General features: G+C 41.7%; 1 protein-coding gene across 1 annotated transcript; it reads right to left on the bottom strand.

The window, feature by feature from the left end:
- Positions 1 to 1,210: 1,210 nt before the first annotated feature.
- Positions 1,211 to 13,601, bottom strand: tubb4a.S (tubulin beta 4A class IVa S homeolog). Its single transcript, NM_001086203.1, is given in 4 exon segments — positions 1,211 to 3,275; positions 4,471 to 4,581; positions 4,913 to 5,021; positions 13,521 to 13,601. Coding segments are annotated over 4 exon segments (1,335 nt in total). The 5' UTR covers positions 13,578 to 13,601; the 3' UTR covers positions 1,211 to 2,217.
- Positions 13,602 to 21,493: the final 7,892 nt, after the last annotated feature.

Below are 21,493 nucleotides of genomic sequence, written 5' to 3' on the forward strand. Positions count from 1 at the left end.
TGCAGCTGTCTTTGTGGGAATGTCCCCAGCCAGCACAAGTGACCAAAGCCTGCCAGGAATGTCCAGTCACAGCAGCACAAGAAAAGCCAAACTTCTGATTATTCTTTAAGGAAGAAGAGACTTGTGGGAAAGGCAAACACATATCAAATGCTAGGGTGCACAGATAGTGTGTGCATGAGATATGATATAATGCAGTATTACATCAGCCTTTTAGGAAAACAAAGAGTCAAGGAGAGATTATTTCATGAATAAAGCAAGGCTGAAATGTTGTGCAAAAGCAAGGGCATGTAATCAGTGAGAGCAGAATATATTTATAGAGAAACACAAGAGGGTTTGGTCTAGGTTAAGGATGTCACATGGTGCATCAGCAGACGAGGAAGTGTAAAAGAGCCATTGTACAATGGAAAGGTTGGCCCAGCAAGCGTTCGAGGTCAGCACATGTATGGCTATCTTTAGTGAAAACGGCAAACCTTTCACTTTTTGTGTGCACTTTGCATGAACGACTGGAACAACAAAAAGGTGGCCATACCATGTGGCTCCTCATACATTCTCCTTCTGTTTGGCCCAGAGAAGATAGGAGGTAAGCTCATGTATGGCCAAGCATTTTGCACTTTGAAAGAATGACTGAAACAAGAGCGGCCATATCATGTGGCTCCTCGCATGCTCTATGTTTGTTTGGCCTGGAGCACAAGAGGTCAGCTCATTTAAGGCCCATTTGTGTGTCCATTTACTTCATGTTCAGCCAATGATTTTGCACAAGTCAACATCAGTAAAACTATTTTTCCATCCAGACAGATTAATGGGATCCAATGATTGACATATAAAGCTCCTGCATGATGGTCAGGCAATTCTGATGAAACTGGACTCACTGTCCAATAACATTCAACCAGCAGGCAACTTTTCCCTGGCCATCTGTTAAGGTATCTGACCAGTCAGTACATATCACCCACACATTTACTGGAGAGCATCTCAATGCCAGGTCAGCCTGTAATCCCAGTATAATAATGGTCATCTTAGTATTTTGATATGCCCAACATTGAATTAATGGGAACAGAGTTTAAGTGATCCAAGATCTTACAATCCTGTTAGAAAAGGAATTGACTGAAAATAACATGCAGCTAGCTTGGTGGCAAATCATTCTGATCATTTAACATACAGAACCCATACCCAAATCCAAGCCATTAGACTTTTTTGTAAACATCACACAGTATTTGATTGAGCACAGGCGTTTATTCAGTAGTGTAATGTGCAAACATGATAATTACTTTGCCAGGGTAAGTGCTTACACCATGTGCAACACGTTCAATGACTCACAAATCACATGAATGTACTCACAGAACCAAACTGTACAGAACACAGAGAGGTAGGAGAGGATGAAGCTTTCTGGACAGCACAGCCGTCTGATTAACATCTCAGAAAAAGGTTCTGCCCTCTCAGTATATTCCACCTCTGTGTTAAACAGCACACAGGGCCACCATCTTAACCTCTTCTATGACATGTATATTTCTAGTGGCTCGGGAAAACCCTGTTCCTCTCAATTCTGGTCAATTCAGTAAATTGAATAAGTTGCAGCAGCGCATGTGTTGTAAATAGAAAGTTATCATGCTCATGAGCTTAAGGTGTGACATTACTGTTAGCACAGAGACAATGAAAGGCAAGTGCTTTCAGTTACACCCAGCAGTGCTGAAACTATGAACAGAAAAGATTGAACAGCTGCAGCACAGCAGGGGAATTGTCTTGGGGATGCTGTGCAGTGAGAAATGTTGGCAGCAGAGCCTACTTCTGAAGCAGCTTAATGTAAATGATGTCAAATACAGTACTACATTACATTCCCTATTGGTGCTGCATTCTAACAGCCTTTCTGGAAAACTTTTGTTCATCTTACAAAATTTAAAATTCTGCTCAAAAGCAAATAAAACTTTAGAGTCCCTCTAGCTTTCTGTATAACAAATACCCTTTCTATCGGGCAGTTAAATAAATGCCCATTGTGGGGCAAAATCATCTATGGTATTCTAAAGAACAAGCTGCTTCCCTAACGATGATCATTATAGTAATTGTAATTGGGATGACATTTGTAACCGTTCAACTCCTGATTGCATATTCAGAGACTCTGCTGTTTCTCACAGAAATGGAGTAAGAGGTCAGATGAAGAGATTTAAAAAAAAAAGAAGGGAAATGGGAGGGGGCTTGGCAAATGATACACTAGGTAAATATGATTTAGGCAATTTCCTCCTCTCCCTCTTCTTCAAATTCTCCCTCCTCAGCTGTGGCATCTTGGTACTGTTGGTATTCTGATACCAGGTCATTCATATTACTTTCAGCTTCTGTGAACTCCATCTCATCCATGCCCTCTCCTGTGTACCAATGTAAGAAGGCTTTGCGCCTGAACATGGCTGTGAACTGCTCAGAGATGCGCTTAAACAACTCCTGGATGGCAGTACTGTTGCCAATAAAGGTAGCTGCCATTTTCAGACCTCGGGGTGGGATGTCACACACTGCTGTTTTGACATTGTTGGGTATCCACTCTACAAAGTAGCTGCTGTTCTTGTTCTGAATATTAAGCATCTGCTCATCCACTTCCTTCATCGACATGCGGCCACGGAAAACTGCAGCCACTGTCAGGTATCGCCCATGCCTTGGGTCACAGGCAGCCATCATGTTCTTGGAGTCAAACATCTGCTGGGTTAGCTCTGGTACTGTCAGGGAACGATACTGCTGACTGCCTCGGCTGGTTAAGGGTGCAAACCCTGGCATGAAGAAGTGGAGACGTGGAAAGGGTACCATGTTGACAGCCAGCTTACGAAGGTCAGCATTAAGCTGCCCTGGGAAGCGAAGGCAGGTGGTGACACCACTCATGGTGACACTAACAAGGTGGTTGAGGTCACCATAGGTGGGAGTGGTCAGCTTGAGAGTGCGGAAGCAGATATCATAAAGGGCCTCGTTGTCTATGCAGTAGGTTTCGTCTGTGTTTTCTACCAACTGGTGTACAGAAAGTGTGGCATTGTATGGTTCCACTACAGTATCAGATACTTTAGGGGAGGGCACTACACTAAAGGTATTCATAATACGATCGGGGTACTCTTCACGGATCTTGCTAATTAACAGGGTTCCCATTCCAGAACCAGTGCCCCCTCCTAATGAGTGGGTGAGCTGGAAACCCTGCAGACAGTCACAGCTTTCGGCCTCCTTCCTTACAACATCCATTACAGAGTCCACTAACTCTGCACCTTCTGTGTAGTGACCCTTAGCCCAGTTGTTCCCAGCACCGCTCTGACCTGCACAAGAGAATATGCCAAAACAAAAAGGTCAGTCAAGGTTGATACCCAGTCAAAAGTAATCAGATACCTATTGCTGTATTTTTAAATGGCAAGCATCATTGCTGTATTTTTAAATGGCAAGCATCAAAGCTCAGACACATTGGTTCCTGCCTACAGTTAAGAGAATAGACCATTTCAAACACCTTATTATAGACACAGGGGCACTGGACAGAGACAGATATTGCCTAACTGGTAAATCGGCACCCTTTCAATATTACTTGGCTTGGATGGTTTACCTAACTCTGCTAAAATCTATATTTACAACCCTGTGGATAAAACATTACAATCCATCACTGCCAAGACAGACTGGCTCAGATGTTTTCACTAAGGAGTATTTCTGCAGAAACTCTTTCCTCTTGTTTTTCTGTAGAATAATGTTCTAAGTTAGAATAATGTTTTGCAGGTGGCTGGATTTACCATAAAAATGTTGTGGTTTGTAAAGTCAGGCCTTGCCCAAGTTTGTGTATTCACTTCAGAATAAGGAGTGGCAACTTTGTGTTTGAAAGAAACAGCTGCTCCAGTCTGACCTCACTCCTTTGATCTGTATATTAATGTTAACTGCATTACCTTATATTTAGCAAGGTTTATCATTTTTTTTCCATCTCCAGTTGAACTCGTTTAGGATAGGAAGCGATGTCTGCAAATATTAACTTTTTAGTTAATAGAAATAATTAACCCTTATTACAGGTGTTTCACTAATTATCAGGAGGTGACCTGCTTGAGCTGCCCACAGTTTTTGTTACATTTCAGATAGCAAACAAGCATTATCTTTAACTTACTCTAACTACCTACCCTCTCTGCATCAGTCTTTTGGCACTGGAGCATTTGAATTGAGAATTTTAACCTGTGTCTGGGGATGGACAAACACAGGTGGAATTCCACCCTTCGGGGCAAGTGGGATTTTGACTACCACTGATATAAGGAGCTGGTTGAAGTCTGTGTGATGTTAGGGAGTTTTGACCCCCACTGTTTTCTGTCTGATGATAGTCACGGTCATGACACCTAGTCAGATATCAGCCTAAACTCTGTGCAAACAAGGATTTCATACTTAATGAACTCAGATATAGTATGCCTATGCCAAATCCACTAAAGCTTTGAAGCTAATCTCTTAAAATTTCCTTCTTCACCTCCAAGATAAAATGCTGCCACTCACCAAATACAAAGTTGTCGGGTCTAAAGATTTGCCCAAAAGGGCCGGAACGAACAGAATCCATTGTACCAGGCTCCAGGTCCACAAGAACTGCCCTGGGAACGTACTTTCCACCTATGGAACAGAAACATACAATAAGCCATTGTACATGGTCCTGTAAACTCAGGAAAAGAACAATGTCAAACTAAATAAAAATAATGTGAATATTACTACTTCTACACAAATTATGGCCAATCGTACAAATTCATAAAATGCAATGTACAGTTTGAGCAGTATCCGTGAACTTTTGTAAATAGTCTAGCGTTTCCTATTCTATTATCACCTGATACTTAAAGAGCTCAGTTAAAGTCACTACTATACCAAAGTTTACAATGAATACCCTAACACTGGCTTTATGTTCCACAATAACCAGTTAGATAATAATATAGCATAGCACAAGATGTACCTGAAGCTTCGTTATAATAGACATTAATTCTTTCCAGCTGCAGATCACTGTCTCCATGGTAACTTCCCGTAGGATCAATTCCATGCTCATCACTGATAACTTCCCAGAACTGTAGAGAAAGGGAGATAGGGTTAGCTGGCAGGGCATTCATATCTAGTGATGGGCGAATCTGACCCATTTCGCTTCGCCAAAAGTTTGCGAAACGGTAAAAGAAATCCACCAAGATGCATTGAAGTCTATGGGCGTCAAATCTTTTTATCGCTTGATGCAGTGAGTCAAATTTTATTTTTGTCGCACGACAATTTTGCTGATCACTATTCATCTAAAAAAAGACCACACAGTTACACAATACCACTAACATGGGTACATGTTACACTAGGAACCCTTGAAATGCAGTTATTTAGAGCAGAAACACATACAGTCATTGCATGGCCCCTCAGAATTTCCACAGCTGCCATCTCTGAATGAGAAATCAAGTCTCAAGATCAGCCAGATAATTATTGGAAAATTGTGTAAAGCTGGCCATAAACGTAAAGATCCGATCCGAGGATTTAAGGTGGCCATAGACTCAAAGATCCGCTCGTTTGGAGACATCGCCAAACGAGCGGATCTTTCCCCGATATGCCACTAAACTGCGTGGCTATATCGGGGGTAATTTGAGCGTTCGGCCGTATGGCCGAACGTTCGAATTACGATGCGCCAAGCGGCTCCGACGGGTCGGTCGGGTAAAATATATCGTGGCCAGATATCGATCGGGAAGACCCGTCGGAAGCCCCATACACGGGCAGATAAGCCGTCAAATCGGTCCAAACGACCGATATCGGCAGCTTTATCTGCCCGTGTATGGCCACCATTATACGATTTTTGGACCGTGTGTGGAGTCCCGAGATTTTTCGTCCGGCGGAGATCGGACGTTTGGCTGCCGATAATTTCTCTGCATGTATTTCCGATCGTACGATTTTCAGTGGGAGACTGTCACTACCAGTTGTCGGACAACTTTCGTACGATTGCCGTCAGGGGCAGAACATCGGCTGATCTGTTCTTTTACTACTTTATTTGATCAGAATGTTAGTGGCAGGTCGGGAGATGGGGAAGTCTGATCGTTCGAATCTTTGCATCTATGGCCAGTTTTAGGGGCAAGGTCCCTTGCATACAGTCCTCTCCAGGCGCCCTCCATTATTATGGAATCGTTGGCCTGGAGGTTAAAAAAATTGTATCAGCCTGATTTAGATGAGCACAAAGGTGGCATTATTATGGGCAAAGATAAGCTTGGTTTTGTAACCTTGCCAGATACGCAGCTCTTCAAGTGTACATCTAGCTTTCCTGCGCAAAGTAGGGCTGATAACAGAGTTTAAGCAATGGGGCTAAACTTGAGTCATGTGTTGCAGTAGAGTGGAACACATTTGGAGGGTTTTAGTGGGTTTAGTCTCAGAAGCTGTACAGTGCTCTCAAAGTACTCAATCATAAAACATTTTTTCCTGCAGACGTTTTAGGTAGCCTTACAGGGAAAAGGCATATGCATGCAATTTTAGGTGCTTTGCCAGCTTCTCGATTAGCAGCTACAAAACAAGGGATCCACCGAATCCACTATTTTGGATTCGGCCGAATCCATCTTGGAAGATTCGTCTGAATCCTGAACTGAATCCTAATTTGCATATGCAAATTAGGGGTGGGGAAGGAAAAAGTTGGGTTAATTTCTTGTTTTGTAACAAAAAGTCACGTAAAATCCCACCCTCCCCACAATTTGCACATGCAAATTAGAATTTGGATCGGCCAGGCACAAGGATTCGGCTGAATCCTGCTGAAAAAGGCAGAATCTTGGCCTAATCAAGAACCGAATCCTGGATTCGGTGCATCCCCATTTAAAACACCAGATACTAGCCTCCATGACAATCACTTGAAAGGGATTGGAAGCACCTACCATGGGATTTGCCCAAAAACTTGTGATTTCAGGCAAATACCATAGAGGACAATGTTGGCACTGTGCGCTTAGGCTACTAAAAAAAAAAAAAAAAAAAAACTAAAGGAGTGTACTGCAAAACATATTCTGTAAATCTGTAAGTCAAATGCAAGATTGATGCTTCTGGCTACTGAAATTGCCTTTCTCCCCACAAACTACTCAGTCCCTAAACATGGGGGGGGGGGGGGAGATAGAGAGTGAACAGTCACTACAAAGATTCTAGATTAAGTTACTGAATAATGTACACACTGTTAAGTCCCTGCATCTCCACAGCAGATTAAAAACCGCTGCATTTTCCATCTGATACCCTGTAACTGCTTCTGCAAATGCTGACACGTGGCAATCTGGAAGAAGAACAGCACTAAATTATTAAACAGGAACAAATAACAAGTTCTCTGTAGGTGCACTGTAATATATGTGAAAAGCCACAGCTTTCATGAGCTATAAATGGATGCCTTCGATGACTGCCTCCTACCGCCCCACTACAGAGAATCATAGAATCTGATGCAGTGTGCAGAGGCTTTAGGTCTAGAGCACACCCCTCACTGCACAATGACTGGTTTGTGCTCAGAGCACAGATGTGTCCTCTATCTTCATCAAGACAGAAGATGCATTTATGATGCAGAAATGCCTTCATGCCACAAACACACACAGCAAAACACATCACAGACAAGGACTCTCAGACTAAAAATGCACAAGTCCAAATATCTTTATATACAAGATTGGTCCAACAGGAGGATTAAGCCTATAGAACCAATGCTGTGGTCTTGCCAATCTCTCTCCTTTAAAAGCTAATGGTGGGGGGGGGGGGAGGACTAAGCGTTCGGACTGAAACCAATGCCTAGGTCAGAAGACACTAATCGAAAGAAATGCTACCATGCAGAGAGGTGCCAGCCTTTGAATACTATGACTGGAGGTAAATAGTTAGGAACCACCATATAAGATTGACATTCGTGCCAAGACATTCAATGACAAAAAAAAAAAAAAAAAAAGAAAAGGGAAATCTGAAAATACGAATCCTGTTAATCTTTTAACTAAACCATTCCCCTCCCACTTTGTAAAGTCTAATCCTCTGGTACTTTAACATGAATGTTTCCCATTGAATAATCTACTTTACAAATATAAGTCAGCATTTTGCCCTGAAATTGGTCACGCAAATAGATAATTCACAAGTCCGTCAATTTGCATATGAGCTATATAATTCAATTCTTGTTGGTGATTTGCATCTAGAAGTCAGAATGTATAAGCCTACAGAAGGCCAAAAAATGGCCTGATTTGGTAGTTGCAAGGATGTCCCTTTTTGACCTGTACCTGCACAGAACCTCTATTCCGGGTACAGTACATTAACATTACTGAAAGAGGTATCACTTAACATCCTCTCACTGGCGGTGCCTGTATAGTGGCATGGCCTTCCACCTCTTAGAACCAAAAACTTAATGGCAAAATAGATACCACAGCAGGATGGCGTTGACTGCAGTTGTATAAAGAATGTATTCTTCAGTTATTATCTACCTGAATTGTATACTTCAATTCCAGTGATAACTCCTCTAGGGTTTGGTAAACCATCCAGCAGAGCTAAAGTCATGGCATGACAAAATCGATCCGAAACTGGGTCCCCTCTTATAGGCAAATTGGGTATTTTACCCACACAACCCAATTTTGCCTATAAGAGGGGACCCAGTTTGGGATCGATTTTGTCACCTAGTCTATGCACAGATTCTGATATATCTGGACCCACACATTGGCTAACAACCAAGGGTTGCTACAGGTGCGATGGAACTCGTGACACTTGCCGCTATATAAGGCCAACTAAAACTTTCAAGGGCAGACGAGACTCAAAATTATGCTTGTAACAGCTTAAAGGGATACTGTCATGGGAAATTTTTTTTTTTCAAAATTAATCCTTAATAGTGTTGCTCCAGAAGAATTCTGCACTGAAACCCATTTCTCAAAAGAGCAAACAGATTTTTTTATATTCAATTTTGAAATCTGACATGGGGCTAGACATGGTCAATTTCCCAGCTGCCCCAAGTCATGTGACTTGTGCTCTGATAAACTTCACTCTTTACTGCAAGTTGGAGTGATATCACCCCCCTCCCTTTCCCCCCCAGCAGCCAAACAAAAGAACAATGGGAAGGTAACCAGATAACAGCTCCCTAACAAGATAACAGCTGCCTGGTAGATCTAAGAACAAAACTCAATAGTAAAAACCCATGTCCCACTGAGACACATTCAGTTACATTGAGAAGCATTTCTCTCCTAAAGTGCAGGCACAAGTCACATGACCAGGGGCAGCTGGGAAATTGACAAAATGTCTAGCCCCATGTCAGATTTCAAAATTTTATATAAAAAAAATCTGTTTGCTCTTTTGAGAAATGGATTTCAGTGCAGAATTCTGCTGGAGTAGCACTATTAATGGATGCGTTTTGAAAAAAACAAAAAAACATGTTTTCCGATGACAGGATCCCTTTAACTATGATCTTATACATAACGGCTATGCAGTATATAAATTTTTTTCAATACTTTAATTTATTTTGTGCAAGCGCATGTTTACATGATTTTTAATCAGGTGTTTCCCATGTTCTTAACGATGCATGCTATTTAAGTATGAGTCCGGTAGAGGGCACCCATGCTTCTGATGAAGTGACATAAGGGTCACAAAACGCGTTGAGCGCATATTCCTCTGCCCGCTACTCCTGTGATTTTAAAGTGGTTTAATAAAGCCTTTGAAAAATTTTAATACACTGGTTTCCACGCTGATTGTCACTTTTCCAGTGGAGTCAGTCTATTTCTTTGGACTTCTACTCTCTGCCTTCCCAACTGCTTCCTGGTTGCTAGGGAAATGTAATCCCTAGCAACAAGACTGCAGTGGGAATGCCAAACCTCAGATTTGCAGAAGAAAATGTTAAAATTTGAAAACTCATTAGAAATGGAGACCAAATTGTATTACTATTATACACTGCTGATTATGTTATATATCACACTTAATGATCATAAGTTAATTTTAAAATTTAACTACTCTTTAATGAGTGGTTGCTACCACTTTAAAGCATCAGAAACACACCCTTCAGACAGTAATAGCAACACCCATATTTGAAAATGGGGACAAAAACACCTCTATCAATGACATAACTATGGCAGCATCTACTTGTGTAAGAACTTTGTAGTCGCTACATTTTATGGGAAAAAAATATGTTTTAACTTTGTATTTTAAAAGTAGAAACTACTGAAGAATATTCTTTAGGGTTAGTTCCCACAGGGCGGTTTGGGGACATTTGGTCGCCTGGCGACTAATGGGCTTGTTTTTGCGGCGACCAATCTCCCCAAATGCCTTCCCTGTTCCTGCGCCGGCTAAAATGAAAAAATGCCGGTGCTAATCACACGCGGCAGTTCAATTTCTGAAGTCGGAAACTTCGGGCGACTTCAGAAAAGGAATCGTCGCGTGTGATTACGGCCGGCGTTTCCCCCCCAAAATCGCTTGGATTCCTCTTGTAGAAATTTTGGGAGACTGAAGCGACACGTGTTTTACCACCAGCGATTCGCATTATTGCCTATGGGAAAGCTTTTTACTGGAGAATGCAGGAGATTAGTTGCCCAGAGAAGCAACGATTTATCGCTAGCGATTAATCTTCTGGTGTCTCACTGCCCCTATACAGAGAAGCAATCAAACCTAATTATGATGTGGGTGCAAATGCTTATCTGTACTGCGCATGAATTACAGGCAACTGGCACACTCCTATTCCAGGTCTTGTTACTCACACAGAAGACCAAGTCATTTCTGCTCCGTGTGCATCACCTGACACCATCAAATCCGGCTGGGAGGGGTGAGGATTATTCATACATTGACACATAATTCAGACTATTACCAAAAGCACACCCTTTCAACACTCATATGAGCTCATGGATATGTAGCAAAATGCATTTTAAATAAATTGCCATATAGGTTACTGAGAAGCTGTATACTCTATCCATGAAGGTACAGCTTCAATGTTGTATGCAGACACTGCCACACCCAAACTATATCCTCGACACAAAATGGCTTTAAATTTCTAATCTGTGACACCTTGTATACACCGTGATGTGCAACTGCTGTAGCTCTGCATTATAATGCTTTGCAAAGTAAAACAAGGTTCCTTATATATTATGGCTATAGATTTTTTTCATCATACATCTTATAAATCACAACATAACCTGTGCAGGAGGTGGAACCCTCCATCTAGATTCCCCTATATTGTATCCACAGCACGGCTCGTTATACGTTACAACCAAATCTCTGCATTGCAGCATTTTTGCTAAGCTCATACGCCCCCATCACATTAATTGAAGTTAAATATGTACATAGGTATATATCTACAGAACAATATTCGCAATTGATGGCTTGCTCTAAATATACTATTCTGAAATGCCCATACGCAGAGCCAGATTCTATTCCTGCAAAGCCTCCACCCTTTCATGTACTGCAGTGATGTCCATATGTCTACTATACTGCGTAAATTGCAGGGCAGAAACCCCTCCCCTCCACCCGTCTATTATACTGCGTAGCTTGCAGGGCAGAAACCCCTCCCCTCCACCCGTCTATTAAACTGCGTAGCTTGCAGACAGAAACCCCTCCCCCCGTCTATTATACTGCGTAGCTTGCAGGGCAGAAACCCCTCCCCTCCACCCATTTGGCTGCCTGTAATGGAGCTCCATTTTTCGGTCATGTAAAATCTCAACAATGGCAAACAACCTTTGGTTTATTCTATTCCATAGCCACTTGTAAATCAATCACAGTTTTTCTGCTTCACATTATAGAATCTCAGCGGAAGGAACACTTTCTCAATGGTTAATCCTTTCCCCCAACCTTTCTACCTCCCCCACAACCTTTATTAACTCTTTTTATGTATTGTGGAAAGCAATTTCATCAAGAAGAGGCTTTTTCTGCTCGGATAATCCTTTCTAGACTGTATAGCTGAGCCTGGTTATTGCTGTGTGAAGGTCTGCAGTGCACGATTCCATTCTCTCAACCCTCCCAGTATGGCTGTCGTGTTTCCCTATATAGACTAAGCTCCGCAGTGCTTTATTACTCTTCCCGAATGGCTTTTCCTGTATAGCTTGTACACCACTATATAGAGAATGAGCTTAGAGCTACAATCCTTTCAGTAATTCCTCCTACAGTATAAGCATTGTGTCCAACATATGTACGTATTTATATATAAACTCTAGGAAGCTTTATACTTCTCACCAATCCTCTTTCCGATCCTTTTCAGTATCGTCACCCTTTCTATAAAGGCTGTAGGCTCTGAAACACTGCCCAACTACAGCAGAATTAAGGTGGCCATAGACAGAAAATATTGTACATAACAAATTTTCATACAATATTCGGTGCGTGTATGGTGGAAAAAGAGCTGACTGATATCGGCAGAAGACTTGGATATCGGGCGGCTCGTTGATCGGGCTGGACAGAAAATTATGATTTGAAGGCACCCAAACATCGGCCATTGTTGGTGCTGAATCATCAGATACAGGTAGAATTCTAATTTTTTTCTACCTATATATCCGATGATTAAGCTCTACACGTGTTAATTGAAACGATCTTCTCCAAGAAAGATCGTAATTGTTACGTCTATGGCCACCTAAATTCTGAGCTCTAATTGTATCCCACGGGGGCGGGGGGTCTGTCTCCATTAATGTCTTCTATTTCCATTAGGAAAGGTTCTCAGCTCTGTCTCTGTTGGTTCCTATCTACCTGTTGCCGTTCTTATGATTCTATAGAGATCTCTACAAATTGTACGTTTTCTCCCTAGGATAAGTTTATTCTCTAATAAAGCACTGCGTATCTTGACAGCGCTATATAAATAAATGATGATGATAATAATAAGGCTCTTACAGGATGTAAGCTCTGTGGATCAGGATTCCTTCCTTGGCCTTGGATTATCTCTCACAGCATTGCTGCTATTTATCTCTACCTGGGGATGATCCAAATGTTGCAGAAAAGCTGAAGGTCCATAAATGACACAAAACTAGGGATGCACTGAATCAAGGATTCGGCCTTTTTCAGCTGGATTCGGCCGAATCATTCTGCCCAGCTGAACCAAATCCTAATTTGCATATGCAAATTAGGGGTGGGGAGGGAAATCACATGACTTTGTCACAAAACAAGGAAGTAAAAAATGTTTTCCCCTTCCTACCCCTAATTGGCATATGCAAATTAGGGTTCGGTTTTCAGCCGAATCTTTCGTAAAGGATTCGGCTGAAACCAAAATAGTGGATTCGGTGCACAAAACCATGTTGTATATGGACACTAAGTCTAAATCCCTTTCCTGTTCCACAGTTGAGCACATCTAAGGCTCAGAAGTAAAGACTGTAAGCTCTTCAGAACATGTACCTTGACCCAGCCCGTTCCCCCTTAGCAATGTTGCTATTAGAACCTATTTAACAGTTCATTAGCCCTGAAAGGCAGGAATCCCTTCTCCACAAAGGGTTTGTAAAATGGCTGCCGTTTACTTCTGTGGTGTGAAATATTCCCCCCAAATTACCCTTCCCTTCAACCCTATGAATACACTTGGACCTTTACTGGGAAAACGGTCTCTCTCTCCCTATATATTTCTCTCTAGAGAAGCATTACAAGGTTTTTCTCCTGTCACATATTGACAACATTGCCTTCACCTTTGCTCCTATCTGGTTTCCACATTGGCCCGCCTGCAGGTGCACGATTTCCCTCATGTTGCCGGTCTTTTATCGTTCGACTCTTCGTACCACAAACAAGATGACAAACCCCAGTCCTGAAGCTTCTGCGCGTTCCCGCTTGCCGTCTGCCGCTTTATAGGACGGAGCGCGTGTCGTCATCGAAGGGGCAGGGCTGAGCGTTTCCAGCAAGTCATTCCACACGACTGGCACAAAAAGTCATTGAGGACGCATAGCGGCCATTTTGAATATGGGCAAATACGGTTCCATTTCCTGTCCTCCATCTTACGATAGGATTAAAATGCGCCAACAGCATCGAATGTAGAGGGATTGCAGTGTGGCGTGTTGGTAAATGCGTAGTTTTAATTGATATTAGAAGCAATATTGAAATTACAGACTGATATGATGACTATAAGAATATTGCGAGTCAGCTGAGACCCTGTCTGACACATTAATAACTTCTTTCTGTCTTCTGGCCTTTTGTCAAGTGCCTAAGGTTTGTACCTTTTCTGAGACAAATACAGACCTTCGTGTATTTTTTATAAGGATGTGCTGAATCCACCATTTTGGAGTTGGCCAAATCCAAAATGGTGGTGGGTGGGAAACCTTTTTTTACTTCCTTGTTTTGTGAGAAAAAGTCACAATTTCCCTGCAAATTAGGATTCGGTTCAGCCGGGCAGAAGGATTCGGACGAATCTGAATTCTGCTGAAAAAGGGCAAATCCTGAACTGAATCCGAATGTTCATTTGCATATGCAAATTAGGGGGAGGGGAAACATTTTTTACTTCCTTGTTTTGTGACAAAAAGTCACACAATTTCCCTGCAAATTAGGATTCGGTTCAGCCGGGCAGATGGATTCGTCCGAATCTGAATCCTGCTGAAAAAGGCCGAATCCCGAACTGAATCCGGATGCTCATTTGCATATGCAAATTAGGGGGAGGGGATAACATTTTTTACTTCCTTGTTTTGTGACAAAAAGTCACACAATTTACCTGCAAATTAGGATTCGGTTCAGCCGGGCAGAAGGATTCGGCCGAATCTGAATCCTGCTGAAAAAGGCCGAATCCCGAACTGAATCTGGATGCTCATTTGCCTATGCAAATTAGGGGGAGGGGATAACATTTTTTTACTTCCTTGTTTTGTGACAAAAAGTCACACGATTTCCCCTCCTTGCCCCTAATTTGCGTAAGTAAATTAGGATTTGGATTTGCAAATTAGGGTTGGGAAAGAGAATTTTTATTTACTTCCTTGTTTTATGACAAAAAGTCACGCAATTTCACTTCCTGCCCCTAATTTGCATATGTAAATAAGGATTCGGTTCGGCTGTGCAGAAGGATTCGGCCGAATCCTGCTGAAAAAACCCGAATCCTGCCCATTTCCGAACTGAGTACAAATGCTCATTTGCATATGCAAATTAGGGGTGGGAAGGGGAAAACATTTTATATTTCCGTTTACCTATGGCTAGGGGTGTTTAGTGCAGTCAGGGGGGTGCTGTGCCAATGAGGCAAGGTTTGGCAGTAACACCAAATGGGTTACCAGGGGCTGCAAAAAGCTGCTTCAAAGGAGAAGGAAAGACAAATCTAATCATCATGTTCCCTGAATAAGTCTCACGGAGTAGTGTTAGATCGCTAAGATTACAGCTCACTTAAGTCTACCATCAAACAGCTTTATCAGAACGTCCCCGCCATATTGCTTAAGGATTACCTCCTCCTGATCGGTAATGCTCATGCAAAAAATACCCATCCACTGTTGTCATTGCAGCTCAACGATTTTTCCTTCGATCGTACGAATGCGTTAAATCCTGAGACTTCGATATTCTAAGTCGAAGGATTTTACTTCGACGGTCGAATATCGAGGGTTGATTAAATGTGCCCCTAAGGGTTATTACGTTTATTTTTTCACTTTCGTTGTCCTTTAAGAGACAAATTTCCGTTTTTTAAACGGGAAGTCTGGCTTTACTAGTGCGAGAGAGCACGATTACTTTCTCTGCACTAGTGTTGTGACCTCACCCCCCACACAGGAAAGGTAAGCGGGCAAGAGGGGCGGCCTTGCAGGAGCCACCTCAGGCTCCTGCCTCAAAAACGACCCTGGCAGTTGGACAGGTTAGGAAATTTCACTGTCGGATAACCCTGTGCATGTATTGCCTATCTGACAATATCCGTAGATGACCTATGAGGTATCCGGGACATGATTTTTATATGATTGTTGACTGGCAATTATTAATGGCCAAAACATAGGATTGTCACCTGTCTGGTTTTGAACCGGACAGGTAGGTTTTTTACGCCTGCTGTCCGGTTTGTAAATACCTGCCCAGTTTTCAGAAGTCTGAAAACAGGCCAAGCCTGTTCCCTGCTTCCTGAGCATTTTGACCAATCACTGCTGGCACTTAACTAGCGCGCCCCTTCGCGTCACTGGCCCGCCCCTTAGTGTCATCTACATCACCTCTGATGTCACTGCCACTACCCCCTGCACGGATTCCAATGGAAGAAAAGGTGGCAACCCTACCAAAACATCAGATTTGTTATTTTTCAGGACTTAAATCCTTCAATTTCAAAATCTGAAGTTTAGATTCATATTGTTGTATTAAAACGTATGCTTGACATCTGAACGTTCGCCGTCCGATTAAAATCGATATGTCTATAGCCACCTTTATGCTTGAGGATGTCATATAGTCATGATAATATTCTCTTCACATTTATGGTCATTTGAAATAAGGTTTAGCATAATGCTCAGGGCCAGAACTAGGATGAAGAGGCACAAGCGAGGGCAACAATTGTTTTGGGGCACTGGGCATGTACCTCTTCTGTCTGCCGGACCCTGGTTGAGTTGGCACCTGCAATTTTTGCCAAGGTGATGAATGGGATGGGGGCGGGAATATTGTCAGTTCTGCCACTGACAGTACTGTTGCTATTAATATTGACATTGACGGTTGTTTAGTACCGGCCACTAGACTTCTCTATACTGGAAGGGCTGGTACTTCTCCAGTAATAATCTACAAGTATTGTTTCTTTGCAGCAAGTATCATTTTCAGTGGGTTGGTGAAATATCAGCCAGACAGGACAAACCTACTGACATCAGTCCTTGAAGATAAAAATGAGGAGATAAAAATTGTGGGAATGACCAAAAGTGGAGTGAATGTGGCCTGTAAAGGTGGCCATAACGGGTCAAAAGGACATTAAGGGGCCGATTCACTAAGGGTCAAATATCGAGGGTTAATTAACCCTCGATATTCGACTAGGAATTAAAATCCTTCGAATATCGAAGTCGAAGGATTTAGCGCATAGTTCGATCGAAGGATAATTCCTTCGAAATTGATTAAATCCTTCGAATCGAACGATTCGAAGGATTTAAATCCAACGATCGAAGGAATATCCTTCGATCAAAAAAAGTTAGCCAAGCCTATAGGGACCTTCCCCATAGGCTAACATTGACTTCGGTAGCTTTTAGATGGCGAACTAGGGGGTCAAAGTTTTTTTTAAAGAGACAGTACTATCGAATGGTCGAATAGTCGAACGATTTTTACTACGAATCCTTCGAGTCGTAGTCGAAGGTCAAAGTAGCCCATTCGATGGTCGAAGTAGCCCAAAAAAAACTTCGAAATTCGAAGTTTTTTACCTTCGAATCCTTCACTCGAAGTTAGTGAATCGGCCCCTTAGTGTCCAAGGGGCAACATACAAGTACAAAAAATCCTCTGCACTCAACCCATCTCTCATATCAATATATTTAAGACATTGAGGCATTTTGTGCCTTAAAGGACAAGTAAAGTCTAAAATAGAATAAGGCTAGAAATGCTGTATTTTGTATACTAAACATAAGCATGAACTTACTGCACCACAAGCCTAATCAAACAAATGATTTATGCTTTTAAAGTTGGCCACAGGGTCCACCATCTTGTAACTTTGTTATACATCTTACCCTGACCCTGCACATGCTCCGTGTGGTCTGGGCTGCTTAGGGATCGTCATAAACAAAGCTGTTTGAATTCTGCATGGCTCGGAAGTAAGGCGGGAGCTCCCCCTGCTGTTCATAAGTATGATTGTTTCCCTGCAGAGCAGTTAGGGACCGTCTGACAATTCCTATCCACAGCAGTAAATAAAGGGAGAATTTCACTGCATACAGTCAGGTTTCTTATAAAAACGGTACACATTTTTTAATTAAAGTATATTGGAGAAAGGTTTCTTTTTCATTAAAGAAAGTAAAAATGGGATTTTATTTTCTTGCCTTTCCTTGTCCTTTAAGCTACTAAAAATGCCTTACCCTTTAAACAAAACAGGGATTGTTTGTCCACATATTGCAATATATTTAAGCTGGCTAACTATGTCAAAGTCATCCCTGGTATGGCAAGTCCTACACTCATCTTTCATCTGATTCCTTTAAGAATTTTACTGCTTCATTATACATTTAACACAGGGACTAAGTTTTACCTGCAATTTACTTGCTTTCAAGGTTAAAACTCCCAATCATGGTTGCCCTTTTATTGGCCACCACTAGGATCACCTGACTGTAGCTGGGAGGGTGGGAGGTACAACATGGAGCTGCCCACTGCTCCTGTATAAGCTACAGTATAACAAACAAGGGAAACACACAGTCCGGGCACTCTTATTGTTCTGATCATTCATGCAAACAGCAGGGAGGGCAGAGAAGTTGCGGCTCTCCAATTTTTCATCTGCTGAGGCACTGAGCACTGGTCAACAAGGGCCGTGCAGATAAAATTTTGGAGGCTCGTATTCATAGCAGAAAACGTTATCGTTGTGTGTGTATGTCCACCTTGAGTTGTGGTTTTACATTAACTTGAAACTGAGCATATTGGAAAGCCTTTTAAAATTCATAAGCAATTGTGTAGTGAGCCTGTTGAAGCTGTTTGTTTAACCCCATTGTCTCCTTTCTGTGTAACAGGATGCAAAAAAGTAAATAGTGCCCAGCAGGGATGGGCGAATTTGACCCGTTTCGCTTCGCCAAAAATTCGCCGGCGGCGAAATGTCGCAGACGCCCATTAAAGTCTATGGGCGTCAAAAAAATTTTGTCGCGCGGCGAAACTGGTTTGACGCGCGTCTTTTTTTTTTTTGACGCACGCTGCCATACGAGTCTATGGGCATCATTTTTTCGGCGAAACGAGGCGAAAAAATTCGCCCATCCCTAGTGCCCAGCACTGTAGACACAGACCCTACAGTCTTGCAGATATATAGATGGAGTGGCCCAAGAATCTCAATATCAGTCAGAGCCCATAACTTCTCATCACTGCTGATTCAGAACCCTAGTAAAATCCTAGTTAGTAAAGATACTGTTGTCCTTGATCCCTATAAAGGAGGAAAGAGGATGCTGGTCCAAAGCTGGAGATGACTGATCACATTAAAGAATAAAGCTTGGGTTTCAGCAACACAGTGAATAAGGCCAAGGTGAGGGGAAGTTGGTGCATGTTGGGGGCTGTGGCAGAACAAGTTAGACATGGTCAAGAAGAGTATGAAGACAATTTTACAACAAAGAGTGTTATATAGACCATAACTTAATTTTTAGCCAACATTAGACACCCTGTCCAAACCCCACCCTGTCCAACCTGCCTGTCTTATTCTTGTTCTTAAAGGAAAACTATACCCACAAACAATGTAGGTCTCTATTAAAAGATACTGAGTAAAACAGCTCATGTGTAAAACCCTGCTTCATGTAAATGAACCATTATCATAATAATATACTTTTTTAGTAGTATGTGCCATTGGGTAATCATAAATAGAAAATTGCCATTTTAAAAAATAAGTGCCGCCCCCTGAGATCGTAAGATTCACTGTGCACACATACAAACCACATGTAAGGTCACATGAGCCAATTAACAGACAGATTTCTGCCTTTTGCTTCCTCACTTCTTCCTGTTACAGTTAGTGTTGTAGTATTTCTGGTCAGGTGATCTCTGAGGCAGCACAGATAGAGTCACGAAATGGTGGTTCAAGGCAAGAGATGTAAAAGGGCAATATTTATGTAAATATATATTCCAGTTTGGTAAGATTCTTTAATATGTCATTCAATTTGATATAAACTATCTGTTGCTTAAGTATTCATTTTGGGGGTATAGTTTTCCTTTAAGGTGGGCATACACGGGCAGATTAATTCTGCTGATATCGGTCCATTAGACTGATTCGGCAGTTTATCTGCATGTGTATGGGGATTTCTGGTAGGTCTCCCAGATCGATCTCTGGCCAAAAATAAATAAATTTTTTAAAAATATTTTCCCCATTGGTGCCCATTTCCTTGTTATAATGTGATCATTTGGTCCTAGGGCCGAACAATCGGATTAACCTGAAATCTCCCTGCCGTTGGTGGAGACAGTAACACCAAAAATGAAAGTGTTTTAAAGTAATTCAAATATATTCTAATATATTGTTGCTCTGTGCTGGTAAAAGGCACAGGATATACAGCTGATAACAGATAATCTCTGTTTCTGCTCTGAAGCAGCATGCCTACAGATTGTACAGTTCAGTGCATACAGGGCATCATTCCGCAGGAAAGATTTGCACAACTAATTATTTTTATTCCACTGTTTGCCTTACGCATGGAATTCTGAACCTCCAGTTCTTTCTAACTAATCACGTTACATAAACCTTTAATAATTATTTACATAGCTTGGGCACAGGGAAGTTGGCTTATAACAATCTGACCATCTTGGAACGAATAGAAAAGCATGGTGCCGTGTCCAGCTTTGAGGTTTCAGCCTACTTTTAATTAGGGATGCACCGAATCCTTTGTGAAAGATTCAGCTGAATACCAAACCGAATCCGAACCTTAATTTGCATATGCAAATTAGGGGTGGGAAGGGGAAAACATTTTTTACTTCCTTGTTTTCTGACACGTTACGTGATTTCTCTCCCTGGCCGTAATTTGCATATGCAAATTTGTGTTCGGATTCGGTTCGGCCGGGAAGAAAGATTAGCCCGAATCCTGCTGAAAAAGGCCGAATCCCGAACTGAATCTTGGATTCGGTGCATCCCTACTTTTAATATAGTCCGACCTTTGAAAGTTCTGAATTATGGAAAGGCCATCCCCCATAGGCTCCATTTTATACAAATAATCCAAATAATCCAAATTTTTAAAAATTATTTTCTTTTTCTCTGTAATAACAAAACAGTACCTTGTACTTGATCCAAAGATATAATTAATTCTTATTGGAAGCAGAACCAGCCCATTGGGTTTATTTCATGTTTACATATTTTAAGCACGTTTGTAATTTACATTCATTATTTATTTTGTTTTGATTCCAAGATATTAAGGGATACATATACTGTTAATATGAATGAATTTTGTTACAACAGCGCCACCTGCTGGTCAGTTTCCCACCAGTCTGACCAGCAAGTAGTCAAGGAAGTTGTCAGGAGAAAGAAAGAGACTGCTCTGATGTTCTTCTGCTTAGGAAAGATGTGAGAAATGTTTCAACTTTTTTTTCCTAAGCAGAAGAACATCAGAGCAGCCTCTTTCTTTCTCCTGACAACTTCCTTGACTACTTGGTGGTCAGATTGGTCAGAAACTGACCAGCAGGTGGTGCTGTTGTAACAAAATTCATTCATATTAACAGTATATTTGAATACAACATACCAAGTGGATGGATCTTCTGTATCCACTCCGCCAGGTACCCCAGACATAGCCAAAGGAGACATGTTCTCCCATAGCAAGTTCCCATGAGGAGAACTAATATGGGCCTCCTCCAGTTTTTTGGCCTGAAGGGTTTTTTCCGTCATTTTTTGTTTGACTATTTTTTTCCAACCGTGAAGCCTTTTTTTTTTTTTTTTATCACATCAGAGGATCACTGCTCATGCTGTGATTTCATTCCAGCAGGCTGATTTTTGGGAATAGGATGTAAGGATCTAGCCAGTTCAAAACAGATCATCATATCTTTCAATGTTAGCTGTGATTAGTGCAGCATTTTTAACACTATGTATGATCATAAACAAAAGCTAAAACTGAAGCACAAG

Source organism: Xenopus laevis, chromosome 3S, assembly GCF_017654675.1.
Source record: "Xenopus laevis strain J_2021 chromosome 3S, Xenopus_laevis_v10.1, whole genome shotgun sequence".
Taxonomy (NCBI): Eukaryota; Metazoa; Chordata; class Amphibia; order Anura; family Pipidae; genus Xenopus; species Xenopus laevis.